This window comes from Grampus griseus (assembly GCF_964374135.1).
Source record: "Grampus griseus genome assembly, chromosome: 8".
Classification (NCBI taxonomy): Eukaryota; Metazoa; Chordata; class Mammalia; order Artiodactyla; family Delphinidae; genus Grampus; species Grampus griseus.
In genome coordinates, this window is record NC_139002.1 from 102924725 (window position 1) to 102949643 (window position 24919).

A 24919-nucleotide genomic window follows, 5' to 3' on the forward strand; every position below is an offset into this window, starting at 1 on the left:
CTCCCCCAGACATCAGGGAGGAAGAGCTGGGTTTACACACATTCTGGTGGCCCCAGAAGGCAGCCCGTGGACAGGTGGGAGAGTACGTGTTATGGGGAGGGAGATTTTGGCTCGAGCTAAAGAGAAACTTGCCGGCAATGCGAAACAGCCAACAGTGGAGTAGGCTGCCTCCGGGAGGGGGGGGGGCGGTGAGTTCCCAGTCTGTGGAGGTGTGTGAGCTGAGAAAGGATGACTACTGCTCAGAGATGCTCAGGAGGGGCTCTTGAATCATACGGGAGGGGGCATCGAAGTGCTTGAGCTCTGAGGGCCCTTTCAGTTGCACAAGATGTTTTTTGGAGGGTCCTGTTTCCTCCCTAAAACCTCAGGCAGGATTGGTGGGCTGCGAATAGGCCCCACCCCCTCTTCCTCCTCCTTTCTTCCAGCCCTGATGACCTAGAAGTGACAAGGGAAGACCTTGGGCAAGTCCAAGTCCAGCCACATGTCGGCAGAGGGCAAAAGCAAAAGTGAGATACTGCAGTGATTAGAGGCACTGACTCAGGGGCCTGGGTTCCTTCCAGCTCTACCCCTTTCTAGCTGTGTGACCTCGGACCAGTTGCTTGGCTTCTCTGGGCCTCAGTTTCCTTACGTGTAAAATAGAGATATTAGTAGTGCTGTCAAAATTGAGTTAATATATGTAAAGCATTTGAAACAGTGCCTAGCAGAGACTAAAGTGGAAAAGTAGGTATTGTATTAATAATCACTTTTAAAACTCCTCCTCTCATCATTTTACAGTTTGCAAAATTCCATGTGTCTCTTGTTTCCTTTGGTTCTCACCAAGGCCAGATGAGAGAAGTAAGTAATGCAGGCCTTATAACTGCCCCCTTTGGCAGATGGGGAAACTGACACTCAGAGAAGAGAAGGGACCTCTGAGTGCCCATTTCTGTGGGACAGGATTCTGTGGGGGAAGAAAGAGTTGAGATCCTGAGAGCAGCTGAGTCACTCCCACCCCGACCCCCTCCAGCTCCCATCACCGCTGGCTCAAGGCTGCAGAGTCCACCTGTGGGTAGGGGGTGCTAGGGAGCTGACTGGGTGCAGAATCCCCACAGTCACACGGCCTGTCAGTGGCAGAGCTGGGACTCAGATTTTGCCCGCTGAGCCTTCCTCCACTCTGCTGAGCACCTCCTCCTACCTGGGAAGGTGGGAAAGGGATGAATGGGTCTGGAGACTAGTGGAGGTCCCACAGCAGCACAGCTGGGAGTGGGCAGGTGTGTGCGAGGGTCCCCCTGAGCAGGTGTTCGTGAAGGGGGCTGAGCACAAGAGCGGCAGCTGTTGCCAGGTGTGGGGGGTTGAGGAGACGGGTGGGCTGGGGACCGAGGTGCAAATGAATGACTCGGCAGAGTGGGAGCCGGAGCACAGGTGCCTAGGAGCTTGGGGGTAGTCAGTGAAAGGAGTGAGCTCACCCCTGTGCCCACCCTGTGCTATGCACAGCTGAGGAATGATGCCGCAGGTGGGTACACCCCAGCGATGCAGAGGATAGATGGTTTCCAGGGGTAGACTTGTGAGTAAGCAGGAGGTGCCTGGGAATTTTCCTAAAGGTACCCGTGACAGGTGTGTGCACGCGTGCCATGATAATGCTGGAAATAGCTGCCGTTTACCGGGGGCATACGACAAAGTTCACAGAGTGCTTAGCACAGAGCCAGGCTCACAGTAGGTACAGAGTACAGGCAGACCTTGGAGATACTGCGGGTTCAATTCCGGACCACCACAATAATGCGAATATTGAAATAAAGGAAGTCACACGAATTTTTTGTTTCCCAGTTACACTATACCATAGTCTATGATACTGTAGTCATGTGTGCAATAGCATCGTGTCTAAAAAGCAATGTACATACCTTAATTTTAAATTACTTTTTTGCTAAATTACGCTAACCACCATCTGACAGCGCAGTGTTGCCGCAAACCTTCAATTTGCAAAAAACGCAATATCTGTGAAGCGCAGTAAAACAAAGTATGCCTGTAGATACAGTTGTTACTATTATTATTGTCAGCATAATCATCTGGTCTAGTCCTCAAAAGAACCCCATGAGGTAGGTATGGGAAACCCCATTTTACAGATGAGGAAACTGAGGCTCACAGAGGGGCAGAGCTGAGCCCAGGCGGCCTCACTCTCACCCCACTCCAGCGTGACAGCAGCAGAGACAGCTTTGTAAGGATCAAGGATCGGCAAGGTGTCATGCAGATGCCAGATTATTTGTTGAATGAGTCTCTGAGAGCCATAGCCCACCGGTGTGGACGGGGCCAGGCCGGGAGCCGCCCCAGCAGACGGAGGAGCAGGGTGGGTGGCGTGGGCTCACACTGTGGGTCGGGGTGTCCCCATGAGGGCTGGGAATAAATGGACAGCATGGCTCCGGCACCAGGCAGGGTGTGAGTGTAGGATTAGTGCTGGGGGGTGGAGCGCCTAGAAACGGGAAGGTTCTGAGGACGGCAGGTGTGGCTGAGTGCTGGGCCAGACCCGGAGGGGCTGTGGTCGTGCACATCAAAGCCTGGGGCAAAGAGCTCAGGACCAAGAAGGGAACGTGGTGCTTAATGATGGGGGTGGGATGCAGCTAGGAGGAGAGGGTGTGTCCCGGGGAGTGAAGGTATGTTGCAAGCATACAGATGTGCCTGAGATGGCTGTGTGAATCTGGGGAGGTGAATGGTTGCATGGGGGGCTGTGTGCACCTGAGGGTGTGGGCTGACACTGCAGTGTTGGGGCTCTGGGGGCAGGTAGGGGCCATGAGCGTGTCACGTACAGGAGAGCAGGGCGCCTCGGGGAGGTCTCTGAGGCAGGCAGTGAGGTGGCAGTCTCTGGGCGGGGCGTGTAGGCGGTGTGCAGCCGGGAGGTGTATTGTGTACGCAGGTGTGTGTGCCTGTGTAGGTGTGTGTCTGGGCGGGTGCCACTGAGCATATGTATCAGTGTCAGGTTGTCTGTGTCACTGGCAAGGGTGGGCGGGAGGGAGCAGCTGGACCTGGATAGAGACTGAGGGCCTGGGAGGGGAAAGAGGTCCCCCACAGTCCCTCTGGAACCCAACCCCCTCCTCTCAGGAACCCATAGTGTGGATTCAGCCCAGGCTGAGAAGCCAGCAGAGGCCCCGGCTCCTGGAGAGAACTCCCCAGCCATCCTCTGATGGCCGGCCTCTGCCTGTCGGTCAGTCCCGCCCACCCTGTGGGTATGAGGACAGGATGGATCTGAGAACACCTCCTCTAGCAGGAGTGAAGGAACCCCCGAGCCTGACCCTTCTCCCCTGCCCCTAGAAAGATCCAGCCGAGTCTCAGATGCCAGCGTCCCTGGAGGCATCCCTGGAGGCAGAAGGAGTTAGGGACCTGAGTGGCCAAAGCACCCACAAAACAGGAGGCTTTACGGTTAACAGATCAGCCGACCTCCCTCCTCTCTTTCTTCCTCTGTCTTCCTTCTCTCTGTCTACTTCTCCGGCGAAAGATAGAGAATGCAAAGCCCTGAAGTCTACCCTGCCCCAAAAGGAATACCCAGACACTAGGAAGGTGGACAAGAGGGAGGGGTGGGAATGAATGGGAGGTTCTCGCCCACCTGACCCCATCCCCCAACACATAAAAAACCAGAAGTGTATGGAAGCCCCAAGGCAGCCAAGAGGACTGGAGACCCAAGACCCACACCCTAAGATTGATTTCATCACTCCAGGTCTGGACAGCTTCCTCCTTCACCTCCAGGCACCAAGAAAGAGCCCCCTCCCAGCCTTGCTGGTTCAATGAGGCACCGAATGCCTTCACCCAGGACTCCGGTGGGGGCTGAGAGTAAAGAAGATAACAGCTGCCCACAGCCAATTTTTTCCTCTAAGGACCCATCAAGGCTTCAGGGGCCCATACCCCAACCCAGAGGACCCAGGGCAGATGGCTCCTTCAGCTGGGGAGGAGGCTGGGACATGAGGAATGTTCTCCTCCTCTTTGGGGGCAGGGGAGCAAGCCCCGGGCCCTGCAGCTTCCCTTCCCTGCAGCACTCTCTGACCATAACCCTGTCACCACCCCCAGCGTGTTCCCACCCCAGCACAGCCCCCTCCTACTGATTTCCCAGTCTCCCTCTCTCATCACCTCCAACCTTCCCCCGCAAGCTTCTGCTCCTCTCCCTCGGGCCCCCCATCTTTCCCGGCTCTCCACCAACACATGCCCATCTCTGCCTCTAGCACCTGGGCGCCTTCCCCTCTGCTCCCTCCCCATAACCTCCTCTCCCCTTGGCTCCCATCCCCCAGTAAAGCCTGGTCCTCCGCGGTGCCCCCCAGTATGGAGCCCTTGGCCTGGCCCTGCTCCCTGCCTTTCCACTTCTCTCCTTTCCCCTCTCCAGCCCCCTCTGCTTTTCCTAGGAAGGCCAGTTCCTCGCTGGTTTCTCCCCTGCAGACCCTTCAGGGCACAACGGGCTCCTCATCCCCTCTGGACGGGCACTGCTTCCAGCCCTTGGGGTGTAGGCTGGGGACACCCCTTCAGAGCCTCCCTCACAAGCCTTCCGGATGCCCCTCCTTCTCGCCCCATTCCTTCCCCTCAACGACCAGCCCTCCCACCCCCCTCCATTCACCCCAGCTCAGTGCCAGTGCCCCTTCCACAGGGAGCCTCCGACCCCCAACCCCCCAAGGCGTTTAGCCGCCTCGCTGTCACCCAGCCAGCCCTCTCAGCGCGCCAGCGCCCCCGCCCCCCAATCCGCCCTTCTTGCCTCCCCCGCCCCTCCAATCGTTGCCCTCCCCCAATCGGCTCTCGCCCCCCCCCCGTCCGTCTCCGCCGCAGCACCCCCCCGTACCTGGTTCTGGGGGCGCCAGGAGCAGGAGGGTGGGGATCAGAACCCCAGGGCCGCCCCGTCTCCGGCGGGTGGCAGAACCAGGGCCAGTGGTGTCTGCCGCCTCGCGCCTCTCTCGCTCCCCGCCGCGTCCCCGCCCGCCTGCCGGTCCGCCCGCCCCGCCGCGGTGCCGCTCGGAGAAGGATGCTCCGCGCGTCAGGGCGGCTGCTCCCGCCGCCGCATCCCTGCAACACCGACTGACGGCAGCATCAGCACCAGTTTCCGCCCCCCGGACGCGAGCATTGGATCATGCTGCGCTAACGGACGAGCTGCGCAGCCAATGCGAAGGCGCAGAAGCCGCCAGTCCCGCTGCTCCACAGGCCCACGCCCCGCGAGGAACCCAGGCGTCCCAGCCTCCCGACCTCCGAGTTCTTCCCCGCTTCTCGAGGTCCTTAACCCTGGCGCCTGGGCCCCCAACCAGGCAGACCCCCAACCCAACCCCAGTGACTTTTCCGGAAACCCAGGCGCCCTAGCTTCTCGCCCTGGGATCCCGCATCCCCCGGCCCGCGGGCCCAGGTGGCAGCGCCCAGGGCTGGGGCGAGCCGAAGGGGAGGCTGTGGGCCCAGACTTGGGGGCCCGAAGGAGCAGGTCCTGTGCGGGGGCCCGGGCCGCAGCGCCCTCTGCTGGCAACGCCTTGGAGCGGGCCCGGGCTGCCCGGAGCCTAGGGACGCGGGCTGCTGGGGGCCCTTTCCAGCCCTTGCCTGGCTTCCGCCTCCCACTGCCCAAAGGCCCCCTGACCGCGCCTAGAACTGAGGAGGGCTCTTTCCTGGGAAAAGGACAGAGGCGCGGTGGGGGAGGGAAAGGCAGAGATGGGGGCGGGGTAGACCTAGGGGCTTGGGGTTTCCCAACCCTGCCTCATGGGAATCCCAGAGTTTGAAGCCTGATTTCCAGTCCTGCCTGGAACTCTGGACTGGGATAGGAGTAGGTTGAGGGGTAGGGGCGTGGATACACACTGCCTGGACCACAGAAGGGAAGCTGGCAGCAGCTCACTTCAACCAGAATTTTCAGAGTGAATGTGGTGCTGGGGTGAAGGTCTTCCCTGTGAGGGCGTCTGCATCACTATGCATGGGTATGAGTTTGGAAAGAAGGGGACCCCCTTCACTCATCCAACCCAAGGTGGACCTGGCACCTAGCGTGTGTATCACAAAGTTGGACACTGGGCTTCTGAATGAGGGAGGCAGTGTGTGTGTGTGTGTGTGTGTGTGTGTGTGTGTGTGTGTGTGTGTGAAAGACCATTCTGCCAGCTCACTCCAGGACCCTGATTTCTGTTGCAGGGTCCGTGATCTGCACAGCCAGTGGTAGTTGGTGCGTCCTTAGCCAGAGGCAACATGCAAGAACACTCTCATTTGACCACAAATGCATGCATGGGCACTCGGAGGCGTACTCACAGCCATGCACACCTATCCATGCACATAGGCGTTCCCGAGGGGACACACAGGGACACGTGCAGAAATGCCCCCCCCCATGGTACAACACCCACAAGAAGCATATACTTGCTCAAGAACATACGCAAACTTGTGCACACAGGTGCCTGAGGCAAATGCATGCCTTGGGGGGGAACAGGTGTACACAGAGGACCTGCCCACGAGGTCATCCTGCCCTCCGAGGCACTTTGCACAGAGTGGTCAATTACTGAGTAGATGCATGGGGACACTCCCCCACACCAGAGAGCTCCCTCCCGGCCTGTAAGGGGATGAGAGGGGGACCCAGGCTGTAGGACCCTAGAGGTTGGGAAGAGAGATCCCTGAGCCAGGTTCTAGACTTGGGGGGCCTACTCTGACCTTGGAGAGACCCTCAGGATGGCCCCACCAAGGCCACTAGAGGAGCCAGAGAATGGGAACTGCTGAGTCAGGGCCTGTGAATGTGAAATTGCCTCTCTGACCCCAGAGCCCACTGCCCTGCCCATCCCCCACTGCTCCTCTCCCTGCAGGTTACACACACACACACACGCACACGCACACACACACACAGAGACATGTCCAGCCAGGCAACAGGGCATAGATGGGCACACAGACAGGCGCAGTGACTCAGACCCTTATAGATGGGTGTGGGAAGGGGTGGGGGGGAGGGCAGGGGCAGGGAGAGATGCAAGAGTGAGCACTTGTCTCTGGTCCCCACCCCCAGCTCCCTGGGCCACCTTTGCCCATCAAGGGCAGGAAAGGTCACCTGGCAGCTGCTGCACCTCCCTGCCCCTCCGCCAGCTACAGTGATGTCTCCCCCCACCCAGGTCCAGGCTTCAGAGTACCGGATGTAGGTGGGACCCACCACTTCAAGACACCCCCCCAACAGGCACCCACCCAACGTGGCCCTTCTCCCGTGCGCAGTCCAGTGAGGACACACGGTGGAGGAAGAATGCACCGAATACAGTATGCATGCCTGTGCACACACATGCACACACGCGCACGATGTGAAGCTCATCTGCCAGATTCACACAGGCGACCGTGAAAAGGCGGCCACACGTCCCAGTCCCGGGGGAGCAGACCTGGGCACACATCTGCAAACACACACACTGAGAAGAGGCCAGGCTGGGGCTGGGGGGTGGCAGGGAGGGGAGCCAGCCGACTGGGCTGCAGGGATGGAGGCAGCGTAGGGAGCGAGCTGCTCTTCACAGCACAATCGCCGTCTGTTGTTATAGCAACTCAGCCCCCAAATCGTGAAACGGATATTACAGCCTCCAGAGGAGGAAGGAAGGGAGGGGGCTGAAGATGGAAGGAGGGGCAGTGCGGGGGACCCAACGGGGGACAGGGCTGGGGGGCCCAACAGGTGGCAGAGCTGCAGCTGAGAAGTAACAGGGTGGGAGGAGGAGGTACCCCAGATGAGGAGTAGGCCAGGGGGAGTGGGGTCTCAAAGGGAAAGATGGGCATGAGGTCAAGGAAGTTTGAGGGAGGGGGCTGAGGCCATTGCCAGGTCCTCAGATATTGTGCTTTGCAGGTAGGAGTTGGGGTGCTCAGGCCTCCACTCCCAGGACAACCTGCAGTTGCTGTAGGACATGCCTCAGCTTGGGGGAGGGGAGCTGGGGAGGTAGCTCCCATTCTCAGACTGCTGTCTAGAGCCTCCTCACCCCAGGGGCAGCCTGGCTCAGCTTCAGAACCTTTCGAAGACCCCCAGTCCACCCTCCTCACCAAGACCAGCCTCTGAAGTGGCCTTAGCCTTCCTCAGGTAGTGGTGACCCCCCAAAACCTCCATGCTGCAAACTCGGGAGGGAAGAGCTGGGTTGGGAGAGGCTGCCAGAGGCTGACAGCAGGATCGATATGCATTTCCTCTGGAAGTCCCTGTCCTTCCGGCTGGCAGCAGCGCCAGGCCAGGAGGCTGCAAGCCCAAGGAGTGTGCCCCCCTCGCTCCTTCCCCCACACCCAGCACTCAGGGCTGCCCCCTCCCTCCCATGATTCTCTGTAGTGAGCTCCCCGTTGCTGGAAGTATACAAGCAGAGGCTGAAAGACCACCTGTCAAGCAAGGGAAATTCAGCTGCGGGCTGAAGGCTATGGCTATACATGACCACCAGGCTCAGCAATTCTACTTTCAAGTTTTAGGCCCCCAAGATTCTGGACTCCTAGAGATTCTAGACCTCCCCCCAAAACTCTCTGTTCCACGGTTTCCTGGTTCTAAGGCTCTATCCCCCACAATTCTACCTCCCCCCAAGATTCCAGACACATGAGATTCCAGATCTCCCAAGATTCTCTGACTACAGAGTTTCCTGCGCCACAGTTCTAGTCCCTGTGCTTACGGACCCCTGCCCTCTGCCCCCGCGAGGATTCTAGGCACTGATAGTTCAGGTTAATTACTTGGGCCTTTATTCCGTCTGGAAAACACAAATATTCACAAGAATCTGTACAACCTTAGGGACACCAGCCCTGGCCCTGCCCTCAGCTGCATGCCACCCTCACACCCCGCCCCCCAGCCCCGGCCTGCCGCCACAGCGCCCCAGGCTCCCTGCTCTGGTCCAAGTCTTTTCTCCAAAGCAGGCATGAGTGCTTGATCCAGTCACAGCTGGGAAGAAGAAAACAGAGGTTGTGAGGAAGACCCTCCCCACTCCCCAAAAAGCAGGATTCCACCTGGCCTGGGCCATTTGGACAGAGCGCCCGTCCCACCCATCCCCCCATTGCCCCAGCCCTGAGTGGGGAGGCTCTGCCCAGGCTGCAGGGGGGCTCACCATCAATTACAAGTGGATGTCAAACACGCCATCCTCCACCGTCTGAACCTCCTCCTCTCGGATCTCTGCAGGGAGGGGGGTGTCACAGGACCAATTCCTGGGTCCCTGTGCCCTCAGCAGCCCTTCTCCCCATCCCTGGAGGCACCCGGCCCCATCCCAGAAGCAGAACCAACCACCAAAAATCAATTCACTGAATGACCAAAAGGCCCAATTTTTGAGGCTCTTTTTCTAAGTTTTCATTTTCCACAGCTTTTTTGCAGCCACAGATTTATCGGTGCGGTTTGCTTAAATGTCAGTTTTGTGTGTGTTTTACATTTTAGACCCCAGCACTTCTGGAAGGCTCAATGCAAATGGTTTCATCTTTTCTGTATCTGAGAACTTATGCCCTGTGCCTGCCTCTATTTTTGAGGACTTATGCCAGTCTGAACAGTTGTGGTCAACTGCCTTAGACCCCAGTTGAACATGGTTGTTCAGAGTGTTCTCAGCAAAATAATCATTTGAGGAATTGTCATTCAGAAAACTGACCTAGAACCACCAATGGCCCCAAGAGAGCTGCTGGGAGCTTTGGGGGGCAAGGGACTTTTCTCAGAATAGCCTCCAAAGCAGCCAAAAAGGGAAACACAGGCAAATGGCTCACAAAACTCCCTCTCCAACCCATTGTCAATCCCCCTAACAAAATAAGAGTGCAAATTGAATCTTGAAGTCTCTTTCACGTTTACTCTTTTTTATTTATTAGTCTCTGTCCTCCTCAGCCTCAGAGGGTTGAGGGCTCCCTGGTCACCTTCTGACACCCTTACCTGTCCAGCCCTTCTCCATCACCCTACCAAAATAAGACAATTACAAACTCTGCAATAATTTCCATCCTGGAGAAAGTAATACTATGCCACCATGGCCTTGCTTCCCTCCCTCCACAGGCCAGTACAAAAAGAGACCCCTTCTTACCTGGAGGCCGGGAGCCTCGCCTGCCAGGGCGGGGCAGGGAGAAGCTGAAGGCGCGATGGTGGGTATGTGTGGGTGAGGGTGAGGGTGCAGACCCCTCCAGACTCACACTCTGGGCCCGGCGCCGGCACTCAACTGACAGACGATCCTTGCACTGCTTGTGGCAGTTAACACCACAGGCTGGGGAGGCAGATGGGGAGCCCAGCCAGATCAACTGATCAGAATACCCTTCACCCCATTCCACAGGCCTGCACCTCTCCCCAGGTCCCTTTGCTCCTGAGCAGCTGCCCCACCAAAACAAGAGCCTCCTTTCCAAGTGCCTCTTCATCCTACTCGGCAGTCTGTGCCCTCTCCAAAGCTGCCTGTTCCTGGGCAGCTGCCTCACCAAAATAAAGGCCCTGGTTTTTGTTTGTTTGTTTGTTGTTGGTTGTTTTTTGGGTTTTTGGTTTGCTTGTTTTGGTTTTTGGTTTCTGGGGGGTTTTTTTTGGCAAAACTGCGAGGCAGGCGGGATCTTACTTCCCAGACCAGGGGTCGAACCCACACCCCCTGCAGTGGAAGCACGGAGTCTTACCCACTGGATGGCCAGGGAAGTCCCAACAAAAGCCCTGTTAAAGGCTACCCCCTTCACATCAACCAGCATGCCTCTTTGGCTCTAAGGTACTTCACTCCTTGGCAATTACCCCACCAAAATGAGAATATTCACCCAGATAATAACTCTTCCCAAAAAACTCAGCCCAGCAGCCTTGCAACTCCATCTCACCTCGGCATTTGAGGCCCTGCTTGTAGATGCCCAGGATCTGAAATAGAGGAGGGGCCGTAGTAGGGGGGAGGGGTTTAGAGGGGATGACTCTACTTCCTTTCCATGGGCAGGGAGTGGGACTGACCCTTTCTGGATCCTTAGGGCCCCCCTCAGGGTTTTGTTCAGAACAGCAAGAGGGGAGGCAGGTGGAATTAAGGTTTGCCTAGGCTGAGAAGGCTCTGGCAGGGGCGGGGCCAGAAGGGAGGGTGGGCGTGGATGGGGCGAGGCCGGTGCTGGAGGGGTGTGGCTTGGGCGGGGGCTCACCAGGGCCTTGCAGTGGCGGCAGGCGACCGGGCGCAAGGAGTTGCTCTCGTGGAAGTTGTGTACGAAGCCCATGCGGCCACCCAGCACAGAGCTGGAGCGCAGAAAGTAGGAGACCATCTCCTCCTTGCTGATGCAGCCATCCCTGTCCGGGAAGGGGGAGGGCCTCAGCTCTGGGGGCCTCCCTGGGACCACCCACCACCAGCTTAACCCATCCCACTGGGAAAAACCCCTACCAAGTTAAAGGTCCTCACCGACTCCTGATTTTGGACCCCTGGTGCAGGAAAGAGAAAGAACACTAGACTTGGAGTCAGGCAGATGTAGTAGCTGTTACTAACTAGTTGTGTGGTCTTGGGCAAGTCAATTGCCCTGGGTTTCCTCCCTGGAAAAATGGGGATCATAATTCCTGCCCTGCTCACTTCACAGAGTTGGTGTGTAAACTAAAATTGCTCTGCACTTCCCCATGGGATTATCAGCTTCTGTTTCCCAAAGTGAGCTCTGTGGAACACCAGTCCGGAGCCCTGAGAATTAAGAGATCTCTGATGAGTTTGGGGACCAGGTAAGATTGGGAAAAGCTGCACCTGTCTCACTCTTGCATAATCCTGCCAGAAAGGTAATCCAGGGCTTCCCCACGGAGCCCTTGTTTTTCATCCATTCACATATTTTAGGGAAAGAGTGAGCACGTGCTCTGGAGATGGACAGAACTCAGTTCAAATTTGGGCTCTACTTCTTCTCTGTGTGACTTCAAGCCCCATCCCTCGGTTTCCTCTTCTATAAATGGGGACGATGATAGTTCCTACACCTCAGAGGCCTTTGGGTAAGGCTTAAATGAGATAGTGCACATGGAACATTGACAACAGCGTCTGTAATGGTTAATAGATGCTGGGTCACTGGGAGCTATTTCCACCAGGGGTGGCCCTTGTCGGAAACGCCTGCCCATTGTATTTACGTGATCCAGGTTGTCCTTCAAATCAGTGGTACATTGGGACGACTGATGGTTTATGAAAATATGTAAACCTAGGCTCCTATCTCACACTGTTCATGAAAACTTAATTCCCACTAAATTCAGAACACTAATGTAAAACATAAGAATTTCAAAGTATCTGAAAAGGTATAAGGGAAGAATTTTGTAATCTTGAGGGGATGAAGGCCTTTCTACGCATAACACAAATCCGAGAAGCCATAAAGGAAAAGACTGACATATTGAGCACACATTTTTAAAAAATTTTATATGGAAAAGGACAACATAAATGACAGACTGGGAGAAAATATTTGCAAACATATTCAACACCAAGGGTTAATATCCATTAACAGAGATTCTAGAAATCAATGAGAAAAAGACTCACAAACCCAGTGGAATAATGGACAAAGGACATGAACAGGCAATTTACAGAAGAAATAGAAGTGGCCAGTAAACATATGAAGATCTCCTACCCCCACTAGTATTAAAGAAATGCAAATTTAACCAAGACGCCATTTGCCAATTAGACTGGCAAAATTGTAAAGCTTATTATAGCATCCACTGTTGGCAAGGAAGTTGGGAAATGGGCACTCGTTCACTGCTGATGGGAGTGCAAGCTGGCACAACCTTGCCTGAGGTCACCTTGGCAGTCTCTCTTCTAATTTAGAATGTGCATATCTTTTGATCCAATTATCCCACTTCTAGGAATTTCTCCTACAAAAATAGTGGCCTGAGTGCATGGGTACAAAGATGTTCACAGTAGCATGGTGGATATTAATAGCGAAAAACTGGGAACAGTCTACGTGTCCATCAGCAGGAGAATGGTGAGGCAAATGATGGCCCAGCCACACAGTGTAATACTCTGCAGCTGTTCTAAAGAATGAGGTAGTTCTGCATGAATCGGCCTGGAAAGATGTCCATGATGAGGGTTTAAGTGGAAAACAAAAGTAAAAAAACACAAAGCATGCAGTTCTGTCAAGACAGTGATTTAAAAACAAAAACAAAAAACCCTGAAAACCCTACTGCCACAAATACCCAGATGCTGCTTAAAATATATCAAAAATTGCTTTAAATGCATAGGTGAGTTTGTAAGAAACGGAATCCCCCAAGTTTCAGAAACAAAGAGAGATCTTCGAATTGATTCAGTGAGCTGTGGCTGCCCCAGGAGCCGGGTGCTGGATTTTGATACCTGCCTGGGGCCTGCAGGAGGTGGGGAGTTAAGGCTGAGACGCCTGCATGAAGCTGACGCCTTGAAGGTCTCCAAGGGCTGCACCCTCCCTAAAAGTGTGGCCTGGAAAAACTCCACCCTAACACAGGGAGGTGACAGGGAACTGTTTTCAACTCAGAGAAAACTCTGTTTTCAACTATTTGTTCCCAACGCTGGGAGGAGAAACAAAGCAACTACAATGAACGCCACTGGCGGAACTAGATTTATACCATCATCCTGTTTGTCTATGAAACAGACACAGACAAACTCTCTAACAATTTGCAACACGCATGAAAAAAAGACTGGAAAGATACAGGCATTGCCACACCAGTAATGTTACCAACATAGTTACTAATGACAACCTCTGAGTGGGAAAGGAGGGAGGGAATTTTCACCTCTTACCTTTTACACTTTGCTCACTATTAAATCTATTTTACTACCTGGATTTTTTTTTAACCATGCATTTTTATAATATGGGAAAAAACCCAGCTTTTTGAAATATGGATAACATTGAAAAGTAAATCGACCTGGGATGGACTATAAATTTTGATTGGAATTTTGTCCGCTCAGCAAAGCCAGGGTGCGAACATGGTTGCATGTTTAACCTACTCCAGAGAACCAGCTGTTTGTCCAAATTGTCAGCATGTGAATTGTGAATTGTTGATAAGCAAGTGGGTGCTGCTAATTGCAGGCCTTTCTTATCTATTCATTAAGACAGGCTACCCAGGAGTTCAACGTGCCCACACTTTTTGCCAGCTGTGAGTTCCACAAATAAAATGGCATTTATGTAGCAACAGTCCCCAGGCCACCGTCTTTGCAAGATTCAGGTGGAGTCCCCCCACCCCCTCTTCGGTCTGAATAAGTGAGGTAACCCTGTGCCTCTGCAGCTGGAAGCCTGCCCGAAAATAAGAGCCCCTCCCCACATGGGTGGCTTCCTCCCTCAAGATCATCTGGTTCAATGTCCTCATCTTGCACGGGAGGAAACTAAAACCCAAGGGGAAGTGAGTCTGCTTTCCCTCTCCCCCTGCCCCCAGGCCTCCTCACTGGTTCTGGTCGAAGTCCCCAAAGGCGCTGAGGTAAGGAAAGTTCCCACGGATGATCTGGAACTCCTCCTGTGAGATGTGGCCGTCCCCATCGACATCGAAGTTCCGGAACACAGACTGGAGTACACAGAGGGACACATGGGGGAGGGGAGGATAAAAGGAGCATTGGCCCCACCCTGCCCACATTCCCAGTCCAAGTGATGAAGGGCGGGCGTCTCAGCCTCGTGCAGCTGTCTGTCTCCCCCACCACCTCCCTTCTCCATACCCCCATCCCAACCCCACCTATCAGCTGCGCCCCGTGCCTTCTGGAGACTGAGTGTTGGCCCTTGAACCTGGCACTGGTGGTGGCTCCCAGGGCAGTGCCCTGGCAAAACTAGCCTTGATTGACCACTACGGACCTGTCCCCCCACCCCACAGACTCCAGAGCTGGCTGCCACGGAGTCTCACCTCCACCATCTTCTCAATGTGCTCCACCATGAGTGCCTGATCCAGCTTGGGTTTGGCCGCTGAGGTCCACTCCTCCAGCACCGGGGGCCGGGGAGGCGGCGTGCAGCTGGTGGGGCTGGTTGGCTGTGGGAATGTTCGAGGCTGAGAGAGGGCCAGAGGTGAGGAAGCCCAGGGCCCAGTGGAGGAGAGAGGGCAAGCCCTGGGGACAAGGAAGCCTGCCCAACGAGCAGGATGGGTGAGGTAGCCTCTAATCTTGGAACTCCCAGGAGGGCAGAGGTGGGGGAGGAAGAGGATGGGCCGAGTGGGTACGCAGCGATTCCGTCCCTCACCGAGGACTTGGAGCGCGGTTCCCGCTGCAGGGACAGCTGGTAGAGCTCATCCTCTGTCTGATACTGATCCAGAGACACCTGGGACATACAGGTCTGATCACGCCCACTGGCCTCCGCTGCTCTCAGGAGCCCACTGCCCAGAACTCAGACCCACAGGTCCACCTAGAGGTCGCAGCCCAGCCCCGAGCCTGGCCCAGAAGCTAGACTCAGGACGAAGGCCAGCTTAGAACACATCCCAGCAACCACACGCCAGCCTAGCACACAGACCAGAACCTGTATCTCGGCCCCAAACCTTGAACACAAGGCACTGTCAAGATCTCAGCCGAGACTCCAGGTCGCAACCCAGCTGAGAGCTCTGAGATTCCTGCCAACATAGAACCCCGCCCAGCCACCAGACTCCAGCTCAGATTAACCCCGCCCAGCCACCAGACTCCAGCTCAGATTCCAATCCCCATCTCAGTCCGGAACCTAGAAACAGGTAAGACTTCACACCAAGCCTTAAAACCTAAGCCCCAGCCCAACGATCAGAACCTAATCCAGATCTGGACTAGAACCCAACTCCTACGCTAGGGCTCAAAACCAAGTCCAAGACCAAGCCCAGAAACTCAGAGCTCAGGGCCATGTTTAAAAGCCGCCCCTGGGGAACTCCCTGGCGGTCCGGGGTTAGGACTCGGCCCTCTCACTGCCGAGGGTGCGGGTTCCATCCCTGGTCAGGGAACTAAGATCCCACAAGCCACGAAGCACAGCCAAAAACTAAAAATTAAAAAAATAAAATAAAAGCCACCCCTACACCCAGAATCCAGAGTCTGACCCCAAACCTTGAACACAGCCCACTGCTAGGAACTCAACCCAGGGCCCAGGCCCAGCCTCAAGTCCACATGCTAGCCTCAGGGGCCCACAGCCCCATCTGGAGCCTAGAACCCTTCTCCAAGTTCACCCCAGCCTTGGGGCCCAGGCTGGGTGTCAGTTCTTCGATCAAAACTGAGAACCCAAGGCCGAGCCTGCAGGACCAGGTGCAGCTGTCGACCCTGCTGCCTGGCCCCTCACCGTCAGCAGGCTCAGCAGGTCGGGGTTGGCTTGCACTGGGGGCTGAAGGCTGGTCACCATGGCCAGCTCCTCCAGGATGCTGAAGAGCTGCTTCATCTTGGCCCCATTAAGTCGGGTCCGGGTGGGGTCCAGCCAGTCAGGCAGCGCCAGCTGCAGGGCCACCAGGTCCTTGAGGTGCACACCCAAGATGGGGAAGCGGAAACCCACGCAGGCTGCCAGCCGGCGCCGGTAGTTGCCATAGTTGCCAGTGGCCGTCACTAGTTCTGTCAGACCTTCCCAGAGCTGGGGGACAAAGGGCAGAGGGTCACACACACACACACACACACACACACACACACACACACACACACACACATCATGTACACATCACATATCTCAAGCTCAGCTCTCCTTCCCCTGCCCAGCCCTGGAAATGTGGGAGAGGATGTGGAGTCAGGGTCAGGGATGGGTGAAAGGTCAAAAGCCTCCCTCACTATCCCCCAACACTGGCTCCCTTAGCCCCTGGGAATCAGAATTCATAGGTCACGAGTTCAAAGGGACACCCACTACCAAATACCACACCTCTACACCAGGCCTGGGCACAGATTATCATCAACATTTAACAGAAGAGGGGACTTCCCTGGTGGTCCAGTGGTAAAGAACCCGCCTTCCAATGCAGGGGACACGGGTTTGATCCTTGGTCAGGGAGCTAAGATCCCACATGCCGCGAGGCATCTAGGCCCCTGTGCCGCAACTACTGAGCTCGCGTGCCTCAACAAGAGAGCCTGCGTGCCGCAAACTACAGAGCCCAGCACTCTGGAACCTGTGCGCCACAACTAGAGAGAAGCCCGCACGCCATAATGAAGAGCCCACGTCGCAACAAAAGATCCCGCAAGCTTCAATGAAGACCCCACGTGCCGCAGCTAAGACCCGACACAGCCAAAAACATAAAGAAAATAAATAAATAAATAATTTTTTAAAAAACCATTTCACAGGAGAGGAAACTGAGGATCAGGGAGGCAGAGCAGCACAGGACGATGATTTCGAAGAATATTCTTAGTGGTATCATTCGTAATAGCCCAAACTGGAAAAACCCCAAATGTTCAATAGTAGAGGAGATACACAAATCGGGGTGGACTAAAACATTATACGGTAACGGAAGTGAATGAACAGTTGCTCCACATAACAGAATGTAAGAATGAAAGAAGCAAGGAGTAAAATCACATATACAACACGATTCCATTCATAGGAGGTTCAAAAACAGGCAACAAGAAACGCACATGCTTTTGGGATGCATGCACAGGTGGTAAAGCTATCAAGAAAAACAAGGTCAGGAATTCCCTGGTGGTCCAGTGGTTAGGATTCTGAGCTTTCACTGCAGGGAGCACGGGTTTGGGGACTAAGATCCCACATGCCGCGCAGTATGGCCAAAATAAATGAATAAATAAATAAAAATTTTTAAAAAGAAAGAAAGAAAAGCAAGGTCATCATCCTTAGGAATGTTATGACATTGTTTGCCTCTGATGAGGACGGAGTTATGCGCTAAGGTGCTGCGAGCTTCGGGGGCTGGCAGTGTTCTACTTCTTGACCTGAGTGGTAGTTACACAGGCGTTTTCTAATTTTTTTTAACTGTACCTATGTTCTATAGACTTTTCTATATGTATGTCACCAGTTATGTTTTTTAAAATAAAATAGGGACTTCCCTGGTGGTCCCGTGGTTAAGACTCGGTGCTTCCACTGCAGGGGGCACGGGTTTGATCCCTGGTCAGGGAACTAAGATCCCACATGTGTGCGGCACGACCAAATAAAATAAAATAAAATAAAATAAGCAGGGGAAGAGTAAAGCACGAGCTTTGAAGTTCGGCAGACCTGTGAGACTCCACTCTGCTGCTTTCACTGTGCAACTGGAAAAGGATTTAACCCCCAGACTCAGTTTCCTCATTTATCAAATGAAGAGGGAGTGCCCAGCCCCCAGCACTGCTGGGAGTTCTCAGCGAGGCCAGCCCTGGGAAGGCTGACCAGGCCATTCCCCTGACCCCCCGAGTCTCAAGCACCTTGATGGTCTCTGGGCTCACGTGGCTGTGGGTCTCCTTGAGGCGGGAGATGGAGCTGTGGCTCAGGCCCCCGACCACCGCCATCAGCGTGTTGAAATTCTGCAGCTCCAGGAGTTTCTGGGGAATAAATGGAGAGAGATGAGGCAGTGAGTCACTGAGTGGGCCCAGAATCTGGCTCAGCTTTTCTGGAGAAGACCTGGCAGTGGGTTAGGGGAAAGGAGGGACTCAGCCCTACTGGCAATTTGGGAGGTTGGGGGGAAGGGGAGGAGCAGGCACCTCTGCAACGTGGACGAAGTGTGTGATGACCAGGGCCCGCTGCGGGGCTGTGGGCTTGCTGAGAATCATGAGTTGCACCCACTGCGAGACACTGTTGAAGAGGGAGATGAATCGCTCCAGGACAGGGTTGTCCACGGTGCAGCCGTGAGTCACAAAACTGTGATAGTCCTGGAACTGCAGGCACAGTGGCCTCAGCACCCTGGGGCCCCTCCCCTCACCAATGGCCGCTCCTCATCCTCCAGCGGCCCTTTGGTGGTTACATTGAAACCCCAGACCCACCCTGTGACCCCACCTATCCCAGAGACCCTGCCCCTCCTGGCACCCCCTCCCCAGCCCACACCCGCTCCCTGACTGAAGGCCATTGGGCCGCACCAGGATCTTGCAAAAGGAGCAATATTCCAAGTAGGTGAGATGTGCTGCCAGCTCCATGGGGTCCAGGTGGTCAAACAACAGGGACATCTTGCGCTTTTTCTGTTCCACAGGGTTCCTCTGGGTCACCTGCCGATTCCACTTGTAGGTGGGGCTGGGGGAGTGGGGCGGGGCAGTGAGTCCTTTGCTGGAGATGCCCCACCCCTCATGGCCCTACACTCATGCCACTCACGCTGACCGCGAGACACTGTGCAGAGCACGAATGTCCCCAGTCCCAGCACCTCCTGCAATCTCCCCCTCATCACACACTCAACACAGATTTATGGAAGACCTACTCTGTGCCAGGCACTGTGCTAGGCGCTGGGGGTACAGAGATGAGCAAGACACGGTTCCTGCCCCCGAGGAGCTCACAGTCTACTGAGGGAGACAGACACAGAAACAAACAATCACGAAATAGCGTGGCACAAGTGTGGAGGTCTTTGGGCAGAGGTCTGCACGAAGTGTCATGGAGGAACAGAGGCAGGAACGACAAATTCTGCCCTGAAAGAGTCCACAGACACTCCACACTTGTGCTAAGTTTTGATAACACGGAGGAGGAGGCAAGGGGACATGAGCAAAGCGCCATGGTGGGAAAGGATGCAGGAGCTGCAGAATGGTGAGTGGACCCGTGCAGCTGCAGTATGAGGTGCCTGGTATGGGGTGGTGGGCTGTGGAAGATGAGGCAGGAATGCCAAGCTGGCCTGAGACTATGAAAGGCCTTAATCCCCAGCCGAGGCATTTTGAAGACGATAGGAAGCCATAGAAGGTTTTTAAGCAAGAGTGACATGACCCTCACCCATTCAATTCGACAAACATTTATTAAGTGCAGATGGTGTAGGATGCTGAGTGCCCTGCCCAGCCCTCCGAGCTCCCCCCACGCACACGCTCTCGATGTCGATGAGGCTGCTGTGCCGGCGGTTCCCTTCTTGGTCTAGCAGAGCCTTCAGCTCCTTGATCTGCTCAGCGAGCTCAGGATTCAAATCAAACTCTGCTGGGAATGCTGAGATCCAGTACCTGGTGGAGGTTCAGAGTCACCCAAGGCAGCCCTTCCCCCACCATCCCCTAGGACTGTAGTTCCCCAGAGAGGGGGAAAGAGCCTCGAACTGTGGTTCCCCTTGCCCAGCTCTTTCCTTCCCTACCCGCACTGGGCAGATCAGAAAACAGGGACCGGGCCAGGACCAGGAAGGGGCAAGCCTGCGGCAGCACAACCACCATGGACAGAGCCAGGTTCAAACCCACATGACCAGCTTCCAGAACGAGCTATTTCCACTCCTTCAGGCCAGTCTGAAGCCTGAGATAAGGGAGGAGAGGAGGGGACAGAGCCCCAAGAGGAAGACTCACCTGACCAGATGGCATGTTTTCACCTGAAGCGAACTGGAGTCGTCCTTCCGGGATTGTTGGTAGGTGAAGCAGAGTTAAGGAAAGCAAGCATGGAGACTTACTCGAGAACAGGAGGCGGGGGAGGGAACCCGAGTTCTTGGGGGAGGCTGAGGGCAGGGCCTGGTTCTAGGAGAAATTCTAGGGGTGGGGTCTGGGGCGGGCAGGGCCCAAGCTCTGGAAAGGGGCTGAAAGCAGAAGTGAGGTGTGAGCTTTGGGAGGGTGCCTGGATGGAATGGGGGCCAGATTCTGGGAGAGGCTGAGAGCAGGACCTGGGTTCTGGGAGAGAAGCAAGAGGCAGGACCTGCGCTGGGAGTAGGAACAGGTCCTAGGCTGTGGGGAGGACAGAGCAAGGCCTAGGCTGGGGAGAGACCCGGGGACGGGGCCTTAGGTCTAAGGGGAGGAAAGGGGTGGAGCTTAGGCCCTAGCTGCAGCCTGGGCCAATCCTGAATTCTGTGATGTGGGAGTGGCCCACGCTCTAGGAGCGAAGCCCATCCTCTGCCCCCGCTGGGCAGCGGGGCTCCCTTATGGATGCGGACTGCAGGGCCCTTGGCGAGGCCGGCGAAGGATATACGGACAGCAGTTTTGCCGCCAGCTGAGAGGAAGGGATGTACCAGGGGTGCATCATGAGGAACATGCGCACCAGCTGCGGGTCCCGCACCTTCCCGGAGTCATCTAACTCCGAGGGGTCAAGGAGAAGCGGGTTGACCCTATGTCCCGCAGCTTCGGTCCCTAAACCCTACCCCGCAGCCTGCCGGGTTTCTGGCTCCCGGCCGCCTCCGGCTTTCCCGGGGCTCCGAAACCAGGAGTCAGATTATAAAGTAAAGGTAGGGTGGAAGAGGGATAAGGCAAGATCCGAGGAACTAGAGGAGAGGAGCGTCTGAGTCGGGCCTGTAGTCTGGAGGGGAACCAGCTGGGGCGGAAGGAGACGGGTTCCGCGGGGTCAAGAATCCAGAGGTCATTTCCTGAGTGCCTGGGGAAGGGGCACCGCTTCACCAGATAAGCCACCCCCCATCAGCCGGAAACAGCTTCCAGGCCGCAACAGCGAGTTCCTCCGGATCCCCCGGGGAGACAGATAACGGTCCTCGTGGGTCAGAGTCTGGGGACCCCGTCGCTCCTCCCTTCAACGCTGGTATACTAGGGAAGGGAAACCTTTTCTCTTTCTGCACCGTGTGGATCTCTCTACCCCGGGATGAAGAGGAGACTTTCGCCAAAGAGGCTGCAGGATGCGAGTTGGGCAGAGGTCTGCCCTGGGAGGCAGGGGTCAGGGTTCAGGCTCCCGGCTGGTCTCAGGCTGGGCGTGTCCTCCCGTGCCACTCACCGAAGGCTTCAATGCAACCACGGAGCAGCTCCTCCACCGTGCAGCCCTTGTCCAGGTCCAGGGTGCCCGCCATGGCCTCCGGCGCGGGTAGGCTGGGCCAAGCTGCGCTCCGAGAGCCTCCACGGGGCTCGGACCTGACCCCTGTCCCGGGAGAGACAGAGCCGGAGTCAGCGGAGGCGCGGGCCAGGGGCGCGGCCCCGCGGACAGAAATGGGGCGGGGCAGGCACGCCCCCTGCTGGGCAGGGGCGGAGTCGTCCGCTGCGGCCACTCCTGGGGTTAACTGGCCCGGGATGTTGCAACCCACCAGTTGGGAAACGAACTGACCAAGAAGCTTCCGGCCCACCCTTGGAGTCGTGGGAGGGCTGAGGGACTCCCCGGGGATAGGGACGAGCCAGAACTCGGGGGGCTGGTTAGTGTCCCAGCCCCCCTCCCCGCAGGCCCTCTTCTCCTCACGTCCTCGCCCCAGAGGCACCTGCAGCACCCCGCAGCTCAGTTCTGCGCCCCTCCCGCTTCCCTCCCTTCACAGCCTCCCTTCCCCCGCAGGGTTATTTTGGGAACCCAGAGCCTGAGGGGACCTCGGAGGAATTTCTCCCTGGGATGAGAGGGGGGAGGAACCCAGGCGTCCTGCCCGCGTCGCCCCCTCCTGGGCTCCCCGGAAAGGAAGGCGGGGCTGTGGCAGCCCCCAGGGGCCTGCCATTGGGGAGGCGGGCTGGAGCGGAGAGGAACATTCCTGGGGCGGGGGGGGGGGCGGAGAGGGCGGAGCGGGGAGCCCACTGCGGCCCGGAGGCGTCAGCGGGAAGCCTGAGCCTGGGAACCGCGCGCTCCCAAGCCACCTCCTCCGTGAAGGCCCCAAGGGTCCCGGCTTAGACCTTCCGCAGGCTATCTTCATCCCCAGACCCTGACGCAGGTCCCCATACTGCACAGTCGAACTGAGTGCACACACAGGCCGTCCACACTCGAGCACAGAGCAGGGTGCCCAGAAGGGGGCGCTAGCACCGTGCGGGGTGGAGAGTGCCTGTACGACTCCACCAGCAGCTCCAGTCACTGGCGGGAATATACGCACCCATGCAGAGACACTCATTCCACACCCGAGACCAGGGACCCACATCGGGGTGCAAGAATGCCTGAGGCTCCCAAGAAGCCGAGCCTCAGGCAATTACCTCCCATACTCTCTCTCTCACACACAATGGCACCCACAGACCTCGCACACCTGAACGAAGGAAACCTCGGACACACATACCCAGCTCTCTACCCCAGAATGCAAACCCGTTGGAGCGGCCGGCTTCCGGCCCTGCTGCTCACTAGAGCCAGGCCAGCCTGGAGTTCCGCGACCACAGCAGCGCGACATCCGCACACGTGTGCACACGCGCAAGGCAGTGCACCTACACGCATGTACACTCTCCCACACATGCACACACCCGGTGGGTATGCACACACGCCCATTCCGCCCCCGCCCCCTTCATGTGCGATCTAGGGCCAGCCCTGCGGCCCCAGCGACCTGACATCCCGTACCCACGGACGCTGGCAAAGCCTTGCCCCACAGAAGGTACCCCGCCCCTACACATACTCCCCCGGGCTGCGGGGGGGGGAGCGGGGGGCTCCTCTATGGAGTTCTCTGGTAGACTTTTCCTAGGAGCCACCCAGAGTCATCACCCCCCGGCTCTCCCGCTTCCTCGCTGTGTGACCTTGAGAGTCACTTGGTCTCTCGAAGCCTCAATTTTCTCATCTGTCAAATGGGGGCTTCGCCGGGGAAGGTCCCGCTGAGACGTGGCTAGGAAGAGCCGGGTGCGCCCCGTTTGCCGCCCCCTCCCGCGCTTGTCCAGGGAGCTTCGGGTCTCTCGGCAGGTCCCTCCTAAGCCCTGACCAGGGCCGCAGATTCCCCACCCACCAACCCACCCACCGCCCCCAGCCCGTCTGCGCCGCCCTCAAGGGCCCCTAGGGGCCGGGCCTCCTCTGCCCTGAGCACCCCCCCGCCCCGCGCTCATTCACTCACACTTGGGACCCGCGGCAAGAAGCCCGCACCCGGCCCGACTGGCGCCACCTCCGTGCTCTCCCGCCCGCCGACCTCGCTGCGGCTGCGGCTCCCGCCCGCTCTCCGCGCCGCGGCCCCGCTCCCCGCCGCCCCGCCCCCGCGCCGCGGCCGCCCCCTCCTCTCCCCTCCCCTCCCCTCCCCTCCCGCCCCTGCGCCGGGCTCCGCACCGGCGGCTGCGCCTCCCCCATCGGGGGCTCCCTCTCGCCCCGCACGCGGCGGTCCCTGCGGCAGCTTAACCCCTGCCCTGCCGCGCCGCCCGGGAGACGAGGGCCGCGGGCGGGGGGTCTGCGCCACGGGCCGCGCCGAGGGTGGGTGAGGGGAGGTCAGGCCGCACGGGACATGGAAGGGGGGAACTAAACCACCGGTCCTCTCCCCCCATCACAGACACCCCCCTGCCCCCCGCCCAGCCTGGTGTGGGGCAGAGGAAGCCGGGAGGGGCAGGAAGCAGACTGCGGTGGGGAAGGGGCGCCCCGCCCAGCCCCCGGCCCGGGTTCCTGTTTTCGAGACAAACCGTTCCCACGGGGCTAACCCGGCCTGGGGCCGGGCGTCTTCCTGCGGGCAGCGGGGGGCACAGGTTGGGTAGAGATCTGGGGCGTGGGCGCGGCGGGTCCTTGTGATAGCCTGGGGGAGGGGCTAGGACAAGGTGGGAACACTTGGGGGAGAGGGGCTTGTGGGGAGGGAGGAATGAAAACGCGGCTACCTGGAGAAGGGGCCTCGAGGTCTGGGGATAGAGGGAGCTCCAGTTCACACAGGAGGGACTGGGGCCCCGGAAGCCTGGCTCCCCATGAGGCCAGATGAAAAGGGGCAGCTGCAAGCGACGGGTGGGTTCTCCGCAGCTAGAAAACTGGAGCCTGGAGGCCTGGCCAACGCCCCCCCCCACCCCCCGGCAGAGAGGAACTTGGGAGGGGAAGCCGCAGGCGGTTGGGGTCCCCACAAGCCGGGCCTAGGGGAGCCGGTAACCGTTTCCGGCTGTTCAGGTTCAAACACACTCACTGTGAAACCATCGGGCCCCAAACAAATCTTCTAAGGCTTGCCCCGCCCTGCTACCCGGCTGCGGAGGCAGGACCACCCCCACACCTCAATCTCGGTAAAACGAGACCTACAAACAGGCCCCTTCTGGTCCTTAGTTTCCCCAAGTGAGGAGGGGCAACACCGGCCTAGCCTAGACGGTCTGTGTGTGTCCCCCGCCCTAACACTCTCCTTACTTTGGACCTAGCGCAGCCACCTGCTGAGAGACCCTTAAACGCCGCAGTGGGGCGGGGTTAGGGGCGGAGTCAAGAAGCCGCCAACCACCCAGAGGCTCCTCCCCCTTTTGAGTCTGGCCCCCAACCGCATGGATCTTCAGTAGTCCTGGAGGCCTCGGCCTAAGTCCCAGCTCCCTGCCCGGGTGGGCCCCACCCGGGCGGATGCCACGCCCCCGGCCAGCCTAGCAGGCCGCTGACCTAGTATGGACACAGCACTGGGAAGAGAGGC

The 24919-nt window shown here is 57.4% G+C and overlaps 1 protein-coding gene across 6 annotated transcripts; it reads right to left on the reverse strand.

Annotated features, from left to right (window-relative positions):
* Window positions 1–8594: 8594 nt before the first annotated feature.
* RASGRP2 (RAS guanyl releasing protein 2) lies at window positions 8595–24762 on the reverse strand. 6 transcript variants are annotated; one of them, XM_082660278.1, is made up of 17 exons: window positions 24652–24762; window positions 21415–21555; window positions 20666–20768; window positions 20058–20120; window positions 19599–19730; window positions 18681–18831; window positions 18309–18482; window positions 18033–18149; window positions 16000–16281; window positions 14953–15030; window positions 14624–14746; window positions 14178–14293; window positions 10969–11110; window positions 10666–10702; window positions 9909–10085; window positions 8967–9031; window positions 8595–8803 (listed from the first exon to the last, which is right to left on the reverse strand). In XM_082660278.1, exons 2-16 carry the CDS (start codon window positions 21485–21487, stop codon window positions 8973–8975), a joined length of 1827 nt encoding a protein of 608 aa, XP_082516404.1. In that variant the 5' UTR covers window positions 21488–21555; window positions 24652–24762; the 3' UTR covers window positions 8595–8803; window positions 8967–8972. The 6 variants fall into 6 exon arrangements, with proteins under 6 accessions (XP_082516404.1, XP_082516407.1, XP_082516403.1 ...); XM_082660281.1 differs by lacking the exon at window positions 24652–24762 and adding an exon at window positions 24147–24182; XM_082660277.1 differs by lacking the exon at window positions 24652–24762 and adding an exon at window positions 23408–23473.
* Between the last annotated feature and the right edge of the window lie 157 nt (window positions 24763–24919).